The sequence below is a fragment of the Halichoeres trimaculatus genome, unplaced genomic scaffold (assembly GCF_033239565.1).
Source record: "Halichoeres trimaculatus isolate MK-OKI-2021-1 unplaced genomic scaffold, fHalTri1.1 fHalTri1_scaffold_6, whole genome shotgun sequence".
NCBI lineage: Eukaryota > Metazoa > Chordata > Actinopteri > Labriformes > Labridae > Halichoeres > Halichoeres trimaculatus.
This window is the reverse complement of record NW_027437184.1, coordinates 17097902-17110945: the sequence shown is the minus strand read 5'-3', so window position 1 is coordinate 17110945 and position 13044 is coordinate 17097902. Positions and strand designations below refer to the sequence as shown.

The window sequence follows — 13044 nt, the reverse complement described above, 5'->3', positions numbered from 1 at the left end:
TCGAGAAAAATGTCTTATTTCAAGTTATTTAAAGACTAAAATGAGGTCTGACTTGATTGTAACAAGTTTTTAAAAAATCTGTCAATGAAACAAGAGAAAAATTACTTGTATTTAGACATTATCCTGGTTTCATAGAAAATCTTTCTGTATAAATAATAATAATAATAATAATAATAATAATAATAATAATTATTATTATTATTATTATTATTATTATTATTATTATTATTATTATTATCATTTTTATTATTATTATTATCAATTTTATTATTATTTTTATTATGGATTTGTTATTTTTTATTATTATTATTATTATTATTATTATTATTATTATTATTGTATAAAATATTTGTTTAAATTTAAATGAATATATCATATTTAAATAAATATTCATAAGTACTAATAATAGCATAATAACACAACTTTTACTCAAAATAAGACAAAAACACAGATTTCAGTTTTTGCAATGTGCCAACATGAAGTATCAGTTGTATGTGCTTATAATGTCCCAGTTGAGTATACATTTCCATATCCGCTACCACCATATTCTCTTTGAGATAGTGGGGGTGCCTGTCCCAGCATGCAGTAGCTCACAGGATGTCTGATAAAGAAACAAATGCACAAGCACTCACATTAGTAGCCCAATACAAGATTTTAATCCACCTAACATTCATGGGTCTCCTCTCAAACACTTCTATGAAACTGAAATTCTCTTGTACACAATAACTTTAAAAAAAGGGGCCATTTATCCATCCAATCGTGTAATCTTCGAAATTTGTGACAACCCCAACAATGAGTTTAAAGTACCTCCCTTTTCACTTCTACTTACACTTTCACTGTTTTAAATAAAGATATTAACATCCAGCCAGTGGAAGAGAAAGTATGTTTACAAGCAGTAACCATATACCACACATCGTAGGCACTGATGGCATTTTTTTTTTATTTCACATGTCTGAATGAGCTGGTTTGTTGTGTAGATCAGAGTGATCTGGCTTGCAGAGTTCATAATTTTGTGTGGAGTGTTTTGTGAATGTCACATGTGAGCTACATGACCAGGCCAAGCCTCCACAAGACAAAGCTTTCTTTCTACACCATAGGAAGAGGAGATGACATCATTCTGTCCATACAAAGCCTCAGACATCCCTTTGCACTGGTAAAAAAAAAAAAAAAAAAAGAGAGAGAGAGAAGGTCCGTGTTGAGGAGTCTTTTCATTGTATCTGAATAATAAGTGGCTCTTCTTGCCCTTACTTCTACTTGATGTAATGTCTTGGTGGATCTGCAGCATAATTTAGATTCTGCTAAATGCCACAGAGCGGAAGTTATGTAATAAGACAGATAAAGTATTCCTGTTATTACTATTATTTTCTTAAATTTGAAAGTAAAGCTCAATTTTAAGATTTTTTAACTCACTGATGTTGTGCAGGACTGCCCTATTGATATGTGGTTTTAAAATAAAGTGTGTGACAAAAATCAGTCAGAATACCCTAAAAAGTTATTTCAGTTGTTCAGTTGAAAGAATGAAACTCAGAACACAGAGAATTGAACTACTGATATAAATCAACTTTTCAGCAGATTCTTGGGTATTGATATGTAAATGTTCACTATGTACACTTTTTAGCAAAGAATGTTTGGTTTTGGAGTTATTTTTGCATCTTTCACTTACGTATTGACTTCTGATTAACTCTGATATCACCCTGTTGAAATCATCACTTACCGAAAAACGGTCCCAGACCTGTGTGAGATTATAGAGATATGTGCATTCACATCCAGATTCTTTGGAAATAGAGTTAGTCAGTAATTATTTGGAACACAGCACTTTTCTTCTTGTGTGGTCAGATATTTAGAAACACTCTCATGAGCACTCTTCTGAGCCTTCTCTAGCATAAATTTCATAGCATTTCAAGCAGTAGATAAACTTACTTTAACTGAAATTAAAGTATGCTTTTAAAGAAAACGCAAGTTTAGCAGGGTTTAATCAAAGGCATGAAGCTGCATTCAAAATGTTATCCCTATGGAAGTGATTGTGCTTTCAGAGCCCTCCAGTGGTGAGATCCATCAACTGCAGGGTAGGACTTCTTACATGAATATGAGGCATACCGTTGTGCCCAAAAGTTTACACCCCCCAGCAGAATTTCTGATTTTTTGGCCTTTTCTCAGAAAATATGAATGATAACACAAAAACCTTTCTGTCACTCATGGTTAGTGGTTGGGTGAAGACATTTATTGAAAAAAATATTAGTTTACTCTTTTTAAATCATAATGACAACAGAAATTTCAAAAGTGACCCCGTTCAAAAGTTTACACCCCCCAGTTTCGGATACCTTGTATTTCCCCCTCTGACATCGATAACAGCTTGAAGTCTTTTGTGGTAGTTGTGGATGAGGGTCTTTATTTTCTCAGATGGTGAAACTGCCCATTCCTCTTGGCAATAAGCCTCCAGGTCCTGTAAATTCTTGGGCTTTCTTGCATGAACTGTACATTTGAGATCTCCCCAGAGTGGCTCAATGATATTGAGGTCAGGAGACTGAGATGGCCACTTTAAAGCCTTCACTTTATTCTGCTGTAACCAATGGCAGGTTGATTTGGCCTTATGTTTTGGATCATTGTCATGTTGGAACATCCAAGAACGACCCATGCGCAGCTATTGGGCCGATGAGTGTAAATTTTCCTCCAGTATTTATGGTAAAATGCTGCCTTCATCCTTCCATCAATTTTGACCCGTTTTCCTGTGCCTTTGGAGCTCACACATCCCCAAAACATCAGTGATCCACCTCCATGTTTCATAGTAGAAATGGTGTGCCTTTCATCATGGGCCTTATTGACTCCTCTCAAAATGTAACGTTCATGATTGTGGCCAAAAAGTTCAATTTTGGTTTCATCACTCCAAATGACTCCGTTCCAAAAGTTTTGAGGCTTGTCTCTGTGCTCTTTGGCGTATTGTAAGCGGGAAATTTTATGGCATTTGGGTAGAAATGGCTTTCTTCTGGCGACCCGACCATACAGTCCATGTTTCTTCAAGTGTCTCCTTATTGTGGATCTTGAAACATCCACCCCAATTTCTTTCACAGAGGCCTGTATTTCAGCTGAAGTTATTTGAGGGTTTTTCTTTGCATCTCTAACAATTTTCCTTGCAGTTTGAGCTGAAATTTTTGTTGGTTTGCCTGGCCGTGGTTTGGTTTCAACAGAATCCCTCTCGCTCTCCATTTCTTAATTAGAGTTTTAACAGTGCTTCTTGGCATCCTCAGTTCCTTAGATATCTTTTTTAATAATTTTCCTGTTTTATACAGCTGGATTACCTTTTCTCGCAGATCCTTTGACAGTTCTTTTCCTTTCCCCATGACGCATAAACCTGAAACTTCAACACAACACTGACTGAAAGATGCACATGTCTGTCAGGAGCTCAGAAACTCACTGAGCTTTTATACACACACACTGATTACAAGCTAACAGATCTCAGGTGAGGATGGTTACCCTAGGTAGACATTCAAACCCATTTGTGTCAAATTTTGTGCATGTTATCAGGCCAAAGCTGCCAGGGGGTGTAAACTTTTAAACAGGGTCACTTTTGAAGTTTCTGTTGTCATTATGATTTAAAAAGAGTAAACTATTTTTTTTTTCAATAAATGTCTTCACCCAACCACTAACCATGAGTGACAGAAAGGTTTTTGTGTTATCATTCACATTTTCTGAGAAAAGGCCAAAAAATCAGAAATTCTGCTGGGGGGTGTAAACTTTTGGCACAACTGTATATCCTGCAAAGTATGTTAATTCTAAAGTGTTTAAATCAATAATAAAAAAAAATAATAATGAGGTATATCTCATCTCACAATATTGCATCCATAAAGTAGGAGACAAGTGTTCAAGTTGAAAGTTGATGGAGAAGGACTGAGACAGAAGAAAAACCAACTGCATCAGGTTATTCTCACATGCTGTAGATTGAGCAAATTAATAAACATAGGTATATTCAAAACAATATCTAGTAAAAAATAAAATAATCAAAGATTGTTGCCCTCAAACACATAAAACAGTAGGACAATTCATAAGAAAAAATACTATTTATTGAACATGTTTCTAAAGCAGAATTAATTCTGTTACATTTGAAATGAATCAATCTCCCCATTTTCCACCTACATAAACTAAATATGACAAATCATCTGCAATCAATACATAAATATTCAAGAATAATCCTCTGATGATGATGTCAAAGGGTTAATACGGCATCACTTTAAGTTCCATACATTGATTCACAGATAAAACAAGTTCAAACAGGAATGTCAGTTAAGTGTTTGATGCTACAACATAAGTTTCCTCAGATCCGCTCATTTAAAAAAAAAAAAAACCTTAAGAGAAGGTACACTAACATGTAAAGATTTCAACTCACCGTGGATATAAAATTAAAAAAATAATACATAAAAAAGCTCATAACATTATTTGAGAAGTGGAGATGCGACCATGTAACGGTGGGACATACAGGCCACTAACAAAAAGAAAACCTCTTTTTAAATTTAGTTGAGACAACACAAACTCTGAACAGAGTTTCATGACAGCAACAGCTTACTCTGAGGATGTTCTGATCAGTTGCCAAATTGGAGCAATCTGTCATTAAGCTCAAATAGTTATTGTTAGATGAGGTTTGGCAAAAGTCCAATGTAAATATGTTCATGCCTGTAGTTAGCTTTACTGCCTCATGTTGAAAGTTGAGAGATTAGCCTGTTAAATAAATAAAATTAATAAATGTAGTTGAAACACATCAGCAGCTACAGCACACTATAAATATTATAAAAATGATATGACTGTAACTGAAAAAAGTTTCTAGGAAGCATGCATCAATTAAAGCACAAGTATGCAGAGACCTCTGCTCTGAGTCCTTAACCTAAAAGATAATGATACAGAAATGTCAAACTGTTCGGTCTATAAGACTTTTTTCTACCATTTCAAAGGTATGATGAAATTAATAAATAAAAATCCCTTCTTTAAAATCAACCATTTAAGGCATGAAAACATGCAGTTTCAGAGATCACATCTTTTAAAAAATTGGCCCAATGCAGCACATTTATTTCTTCAAAATAAGCCAGTGGTTTAAAGTGCCAAAGGCAGAAAAATGATCTAATCTTAAATTTCTTGTAAGCTTTTCTCACGGCAACAACAAGAAATCTATAGGCCTTACTAAAAGATAAAGATTGTAAGAGACTAACAAGGCTGTTCTTCATATACCTGAACCAGTTTTCAGATTCATATGGAACTCTGACCTTTGTAGTCAGTGTAGTTTAAACAGGGTGGATACCGGACTAATATCTGCTGTGAAAAGGAAGATTAAAAAAAAAATCACAAGACACTTTGTCGATGATATGATTTAGCCTACCATGTGATGTTATTGTTTTTCTCTTTCTTTTTCTAAACTTAAGATTAATCTGATGCATGGAAAGTCCAAGGTTTATACTTTCACTCCACTCTGTGTGATACAGAGCAAGAATATTACCAGAAAGTTTTTTTTTTCTATGGGGGAACCATGACAAATCTAGCATTGATAAGAATACCAGGTTGCTTTTAAATGTTTGTTAGTTCTTCAATAAAAAACAGCCGTTCATTTGGAGCATCAGCTGAAAGTCTGTGGTTGTTCTCTTAACTTTTTTTTTGCAGAAAACTGGCCAAAGCATCAGACCATGCAAGGAAATGGAGATTTAACCCCCAAACCCAAAAGCTTTAGTGTGCTCATACAGAAAAAGTCATTGCTCTGCATTTGTAAATTGATGGTAGATTAATTTATAATTCCGTTTACAAAGATATTTTTATATACACTAGTCTCAAAAGGACCTATCTAAATCAGCTGTGTAAAATTATCAGTTGGCCATTAAAGACATAAGTTTGTTGAAAGCTAGTGGTTAATCCACACTCTGTTTCCAGTTGATGTTTTTTAAAAGCATATTAATGCTGACTGATTCATTTCATATTAAATTAATATATGCATAGTCTACAGATTATCATTACAGTTATTTTCAAGATAATGAAACGAAAGTCTAGACTTGACTCACACCTCATCATTAAAAGGCTTTGCATCAACACAAACATTGTTCCAGTTGTCTAGCTTATCAGGCATCTAAGATCAATATTAAGGTAATTAAATAGTGTTTATAACTATAACGTAAAGGTCCTGCCCTGACAGGACCAACAAATATCAAAGGAGTGTGCGAAGCCATCTGTCAAACATCTGATGTCAGTCTCCAGCTCCTGTAGACCTGAGGTCTAATTAGGCAAAATAAGTGGCAACAACTGCATCTATGAACATTACATCCACAGAACGAAGCACACAAAATACACATTTCCCACAAGGATATGGCAAATAATAAGGCATATGTTAAAATAATGTGAAAGCTGATGCTCAACCAACACATTTTCTTCATTTTACCTAACATGCATTACTTGAAAAATGATTTGTTTCAGCAGCCTGGCAGCAAATGAAGAGAAGAAGGCAACATGATATGAAAAAATAATGTGCAAAAAATGTATTCATGAACTAACAGCTCCAATGTGCATTTTGAGTGCTTAACACGGTGTCTCACAACATGCTGTGGCTTTCCTGCACTCAGTTTCCCAAACATACCATAGAAAATATATCAAAATATTTTTTGGTCACAGCTTGGCTTACTTTGTAAAATCTCAACTCTGCGGCTTGCCGATGTTCACAGTTACATTCACATAGAGTGGTGGCCTCTCTATTGATAAAGTCTTATAAGAGCAGCTGTTGAGTCCATCCTTTCTCCATACCTGTGGCGTTCGTCCCAACAACCTCATCCTGGCAAGCATAAGAAAGTAAAAGATGAGTTAAGAGCATAATTCCACACAATGAATCAGAAAGCACCCATTTCTTTGAGAAATAATCAACTGAAGTGCTTCTCAACATTCACTAACCTGTCTTTGTTTATCTGATTGCCACTGTCTCTTTTGTGAAACACCATGGTGTACCGCGCCACATCGGCAGGCGGCCGTACAATCTTCATTTTCTGTAGCTCCACCCTGGATGAGAAAGCAAACGCATGAACATGGGCAGAATCTGACGTTCTTAAGCTATTATGAAGGGACACAGCTTTCATGTGGGATACTGTTTTCACTTCTGCTGTCCCACCTGATGCGAAGGTCGTCATCTTCTCCGCCCCAACCCCAGTAAATGTTTGAGAATCCGTTAACTTGACGAAACTGGTCTTTGGTCATGGCTGTGACTCCTCCAAAGTAGCCTTTGTATCGCAGCCTGAGAGAGGTAGGAAGGAATAATTACACCTCTGTGTTTGTATTCTCAAGGTTGATAAACAAGAGTCTCACTATTGACTCATGACTGAATCAAACTCAAAAACTTACTTGTATCCTGTTGCATTTCGACCAACCACCAGGTGTTTGGGCTGGTTGTCACAGACATATAAATTGTGATCATTTTCAGGAACCAAGTCCACATCATGAAAGATAAAGCACTCCCAGTTGTAATCCTTCAGGGCCTCCAAATACCCGATGTTTAGTAACTTGGCACGGTTAAAAGTTGCATCTCCAGCCTAAAAAAAAAAAGAGAAACATTCAATTAAAGTTTCATTAGCTTTCAGGAGTATCTGCACTCCTGATGAAGACTTTTGCCTCTCCCTCTGTATAAATTTATATTTCATCATGTTAATCTGCATCACATCCAGACATGCATGCCACACATTTTCTGTTTGAATGAGAGGACACAACTACAAATGACAGTTTTCGGAGAACTAGCTGTTTCGCAAAGGTGTCATTTTCAAAATGGTCACTGATGCACTGGCTCTATTAGCACACAAAAATTAAGAGTCTCTGAAATGGGCCATACCTGCTGGATGACATAAATGGCATAATGTAGCTGCTGCCTCTGCAAAAACGGGTGCAGGTGGTGCAGGAGGTAGAGGAGGTGTTTCTCTCTGCTGCGGTGAGGGATGAGGATCGCTACACTCTGCCTCGCTGTACAGTCTGCAGGCTCATATTCACCCTTTATCACTCTTTTGTTGTCGCTCTCCACGTCTTTCAGTTTCAGAGAGGATTCAAAAGAAAGCTTCACAGCTCCCTCTGTGAAAAATAAGGATAAATAGTTTTAATCTTAGGTGCTGTTGGTCATGCATGTTAATGATCATGGTTGTGTGTGTAACACAAATGAAGACTTATAACTGGTTTAAAACTTTGATTATTTTTCTGACTCATTGCAAACTTTTGTTACTACTCTGTTTAACTTCAGTAAGATATAAATTTTTCACCCACTAGAGGAACTCACAAAGACATCCATATTACAAACCATGGTTTCTTGTTTTTAACACAGCAGCTATTAAATTATCTTCGACTAAGAAATCACAAAGGCAGCTGTAAAGAAAAGAAACTCACTTGAAAAATTGCCCCATAGGTATAAGTAGTTGCTTTGAATACTTACGTAGCAACGGTGACTCCTCAGGACATTTGACTTTGGGTGTTGGAGTGTTTAAGTTCTGAGGTGCTGCTGTCAAGAACTGAAGTTTATCCCTCAGGCTGTCTCTTTGGACAGAAGTTTGTTTTGTGGCTGACATATACTGACCAAGTTTCAATGTTTCCCCAGTAAATGTTGCAATCCATGCCAGCACTGAGAGTGAAACAAAGATCAGTACAAAATACTTTCCTCTCCGCAAAATCTTGCACACCGGTGAACAAAAGCCCATGATTGTGTAGTTGTACTGGTTTGAAACAAGGACAGTGGTGACTGTAGATGCTGCTGGTTGAAGTTCACAATGTTTCTTCCTTGCTGGACATTTCAGCAAAAGACCGACAGCCACAGATTTACTAACCAGTCATCCCATTGCCAGGAAACATGTTGCGGATGTAAACAGTGAATCAATCACTGTTTAATGTGAAAACTTATTGGTGAAAATCCATCGGTAATCCCTCAAAAATCCAGTGTCTGAAAGTGTGGCAAAGAACGTCAGCTTCCCAACAGCTGTGTGAGTTTAAAAGAGGAGAAAAAAGAGTTAGTGCAGAGAAAAGGGATATTTGCAAGAAGCTTAATCAATAACATACTGCCACGTCCTACCAAGTAAAACTACACCCTCATAACAAAGAAAATAGGTAAGATTTTATCTTAGAAAACAAACAATAACACCTATATGACCCCTCTTTTCAGGACAGAGCCATTGATTTTGTTACACACATTTCAAAGAACTTCCTGAAAGGTAATCTTACTCTGTAACTACACACCTGTCCCTTTCTGTGCCCTTTTTCATCAAGTAATGTCACATTGGAGAACTATTGTGCTTTACTTCTCTTTACATGTACCTTTTAATCTGTCAAGTACCTCTCATTTATAGTTTTTCTTCTTGGCTTGTCGACCAGATCATGGATTAATATCTCATAAGCTTTTTGCAGCCAGTGCAGGAGTCTGTTTAGCAGCCTTTTGTCCTGTAATACTGAAAATGGTCAAACAGTTTAACATACTCTTGTAAGCACATTACAAATCCAACCGTGGATGTTTGTTCTTTCTTGTAGAAAAGTGAGGATGGGCAAGCGTTAACATTTTAAGCTAGATTCAGTTTCTACACATCTCTCCTCGTCCTGTGAGCTGACCTTTATTTTTAATTTTATTTGTTTATTGATTCTACAAAGCTAACTTTAGCAAACATTAGCTGGGTGAACATGGTAGGGTTATCTCCCACTGTCCTTGAGGAGAAGTGTAGGTCCGACGCTACTTTTTAAATACGAGTACTGCTAATATTAGTGTCCCAAAATTGTTCCTGAAAAATAGGTCTGGACTCGGGTGAGCAGTCCTGGCGATTAGCAGGGAGCTAGCTGAAGAATGCGGATGTAACGCTAGAGATACTTTTAAGTGATGTAAAATTTAAATACCAACATCGACAGCTCTATATAAAGTGTCCCCAAACTGTAACAATATCATTAAATGATACGAAATTTCAGAGGATATTGCTGCTACATCGATAAGCATCTTACCGTAACACGTTATCCCTGGGTATCAATAAACGAACAGTTGTGTCAAGCTCATATTAGCATATAGTACGTAAGCCGGATGTATGTCACAATAAAAGAACCATGAATGAGAATGCATTCCTCAAGCGTTGAATATACGTGCTTTGTCTGCACTTACAGCTAAGTTGGGTTAAGTGGGCTGCCTCTAGTTCTTAAGGAATTCCGGGGTCATGTAGAAACTATTAACTGTACAATTTTTCCATGTAAACTCTAAACAGAGTAAGTCACTCGGTCCCAATGTCGCTTTTATTTTGAAATTTGAAAAAACGGAAGCAGTGATTCTTTTTCTGTTAGGTCCCAAACAAACGTTTTGGCAGAATTACAATAGTGAACGCCCCCCATCTTTTTTAAAAGACACAAATGGATGGTAGGTACTAGTTGTAATAATGGTAGATAGTAATATTGACTTAGTATTTCATTATTATGGGGAATTATCTCTAAATATTGACTTAGAATCTAATTATTATGTGACGGTATCTCATAATTATGTCTTAGTATCTCATTGGGCTATTGGCTTTAAGCTATCAACCAGTCAGACTTTCTTTATGTACCACTTTTTATTCTCAGTACAAGAGTAACCAAAGGTTACCCCAAGACAAACTGAGGAAATACTGTCAAAGGATCTTAATGAGCAAAATAAAAAAAGTTTAAAAAAAACTTTTGAAGAGTAGAATTAACAAGAATCATTATAAAAAAATGATGAGAATAACTTTATTTTATCTTTTTTTAAGGGACTAACGCAATAAATTAAATGTGAATTACGAATGCATTCTTGTTGAGAGATTCCACTCTAGGTCATCAAATATTTTTAAGTCAGTATCAGTTTCATGAGAGACTTCTCATGCTTCCTTTAAGCTGAAACCACTGTCCACAAGGTTCCTTCTGAAAACCAGGATAACAGGGCCCATTATCTACTTCCACGAGTATAACTGCTTCAGGTAGATAGGTTAGGGGGAAGTCTTGATTGAAGCCAGTCTGTCTTTTCCCCTCATTTAAGGTCATGTCTGTGACCAACAGTCACAAATACACTAGGTATTTTTGTTTAATATGTGTCATCCTGCCCCTGCAGATCAGACAAGGGCGATCTGCTGTGTTACACTGATTCTGAGGACAAAGGTCTTTCTCTTTGACTAACACAGGAGGTGGTTGTCCAGCTGCTCCTCAATCTGCTTTAGGTCAGCCATGATACTGAAGTCTTTAAACGGTATCCTCCTGTTGAGCAACATGGGAGGTCCTGCACTCTTCAAACTTTAACCCACTTTTTCTCAGTCGTCTCCTGCTGAAATTATCTTTTTATAAAAGCCAAAGAAATGATTGCAGAAAAGAAACAGCTCAAATAACTTATTTGTTATTGTTTCAACTATAGGATTTCAGATGCCTAAAGCTCGAAACATCAATTTCCTCACATTTGAATTTGCTCCAGATTTTTTTATATAAAAGGATAAGTAGAGTGTGGTTCCTGTAGTGATGTTGTCGAGCTATAGGTTTCAAAAGAACGCTTTCAGAGCAAGAATGAACACTAACATTTATGTGCCTTCTTAACTGCTTCCTCATTTGGCAGTTATCTATTTCCTCCTTCTTTTTTGCTACACCTGCAAAATAAAGATGTAGATATTCCATAGTACCCTCAAAGTAACCAATCAGACATGCTGGATCAGAATGAGTTAGTGCGCTGCTTCCTCTCTTGACACCTCCCCCATGCTGAGAGGACATGACCAAGTTGTGTAGGTCTGCTGTGAGAATGACATTAATGTGTTAGATTTGCCTTGACTGTTTACAGTTGTCAGAAACTTGTGATAAACAAGCTGCGAGCAGAGGTTTCTTGAAAGAGTTACAAAGAGGTTTTGTGTTTGCTATTGTATTCAGAGCATGATGTCTGTTTACCTGTATTGTAATATAAAGTTTGTAGGGGCGTCTTTGAGCCGTGTATTGCAAGCTTGTCTGGGGTTAACCTTTTATTACTCTTGGATTGATTACAAAACATGTTACATAAAGAAATAAATACTATTAACTTAATCAAAATGATTTAAGTAGTTCCTGTTTAACAAGCTCCACATGTAAGTATTAGAAATGTTAAAGTGGGGCATTTGCAACATTCAAGAATTAAGAAGCATGATTTTCTGAAGGGGTTTAGAGACTATCCCCAAATTTGTTACAAAAAGTTTTCAGTTTTATTGATTCAAAAGAGAAAGAACCTGATTTTATAGAAACACTATCACTTCTAATCCAAACAAATGTATCCTGGTGATATCTGTCTAAATCTGGTGAAAATTTCATATCAGTATGTTTCTTTGAGTTTTTAATTTGTTTACTTTTTTATGGTTTAAAACTTTACCTGTAATGCACTCCCCAAAGATGCCCCAAAAGAATGGCACATTGTGTTGTTAAACTTCCATTTCTTTTTTGTATTGTGATTGACCGTAACATAACATAACATAATTGAAAAAAAAAAGAATTAAAAAAAAAACTTTATTTATCCCAGAGGGGCAATTAATTCCTGAGTATGGAACGTTTTGTCGACATCCTGTAATTGTGTGTTTACAGCGTGACTCATACATCCTCTGGTCTCGCTTTTCCAATTTACTAGGAGCCTTGGTTGTCTTCTGATCAGATATGTCCAAGTTTCCAGTTAAGTCTTTGTGCTGAACCCAATGCAGCTACAGTCGGTTTATCTAGGTAGTCAGACAGACGAACCTACAGGCGGACAGAAACCTTTTTACCTATTCAGGAAGACAAATAACATCTCCATAGGAAAAGAAAACACACACATTAAGAGTCCAAAACAATGGGTTTAATAGTAAAAAATATTGACTTATGATATGAAGGCTTTTTGAGAGTCGTGCTAAGAATGAGAAGTATTACAGCATTCAGTCTTACTGAAGCAAACAGTTTCTAATCAGAGTGGCATTTTATTCCTCATATTGAATCTGAACAAAAGGGAGGAAAACAGGAAGAATAAAAGGCTATTTTGAATGCATTTCAAAATAAAGTCCAAAATGCACTATTCTATCGGAATAGAAAAAGCACACATCCTTATACATGTCT

At 36.2% G+C, this 13044-nt stretch overlaps 1 protein-coding gene across 2 annotated transcripts; it reads right to left on the bottom strand.

The window, feature by feature from the left end:
- Positions 1-4117: 4117 nt before the first annotated feature.
- b4galt4 (UDP-Gal:betaGlcNAc beta 1,4- galactosyltransferase, polypeptide 4) lies at positions 4118-10027 on the bottom strand. Of its 2 annotated transcripts, XM_074673067.1 has the most exons (8): positions 9964-10027; positions 8811-8959; positions 8423-8608; positions 7835-8067; positions 7354-7541; positions 7124-7246; positions 6910-7014; positions 4118-6793 (listed from the first exon to the last, which is right to left on the bottom strand). In XM_074673067.1, exons 2-8 carry the CDS (start codon positions 8833-8835, stop codon positions 6658-6660), a joined length of 996 nt encoding a protein of 331 aa, XP_074529168.1. In that variant the 5' UTR covers positions 8836-8959; positions 9964-10027; the 3' UTR covers positions 4118-6657. The 2 variants fall into 2 exon arrangements, with proteins under 2 accessions (XP_074529168.1, XP_074529167.1); XM_074673066.1 differs by lacking the exon at positions 9964-10027 and adding an exon at positions 9295-9312 and having other exon boundaries at positions 8423-8959.
- Between the last annotated feature and the right edge of the window lie 3017 nt (positions 10028-13044).

Coding starts and splice junctions, on each gene's coding strand:
- b4galt4 (XM_074673066.1), bottom strand. CDS start 8,684: ATGGGCTTTTGTTCACCGGTGTGCAAGATTTTGCGGAGAGGAAAGTAT. Junction 7,542..7,834: donor CCATTTATGTCATCCAGCAG/GTATGGCCCATT, acceptor TTTTTTTTTTAG/GCTGGAGATGCAACTTTTAA. Junction 7,015..7,123: donor GATGACGACCTTCGCATCAG/GTGGGACAGCAG, acceptor TTTCTCATCCAG/GGTGGAGCTACAGAAAATGA.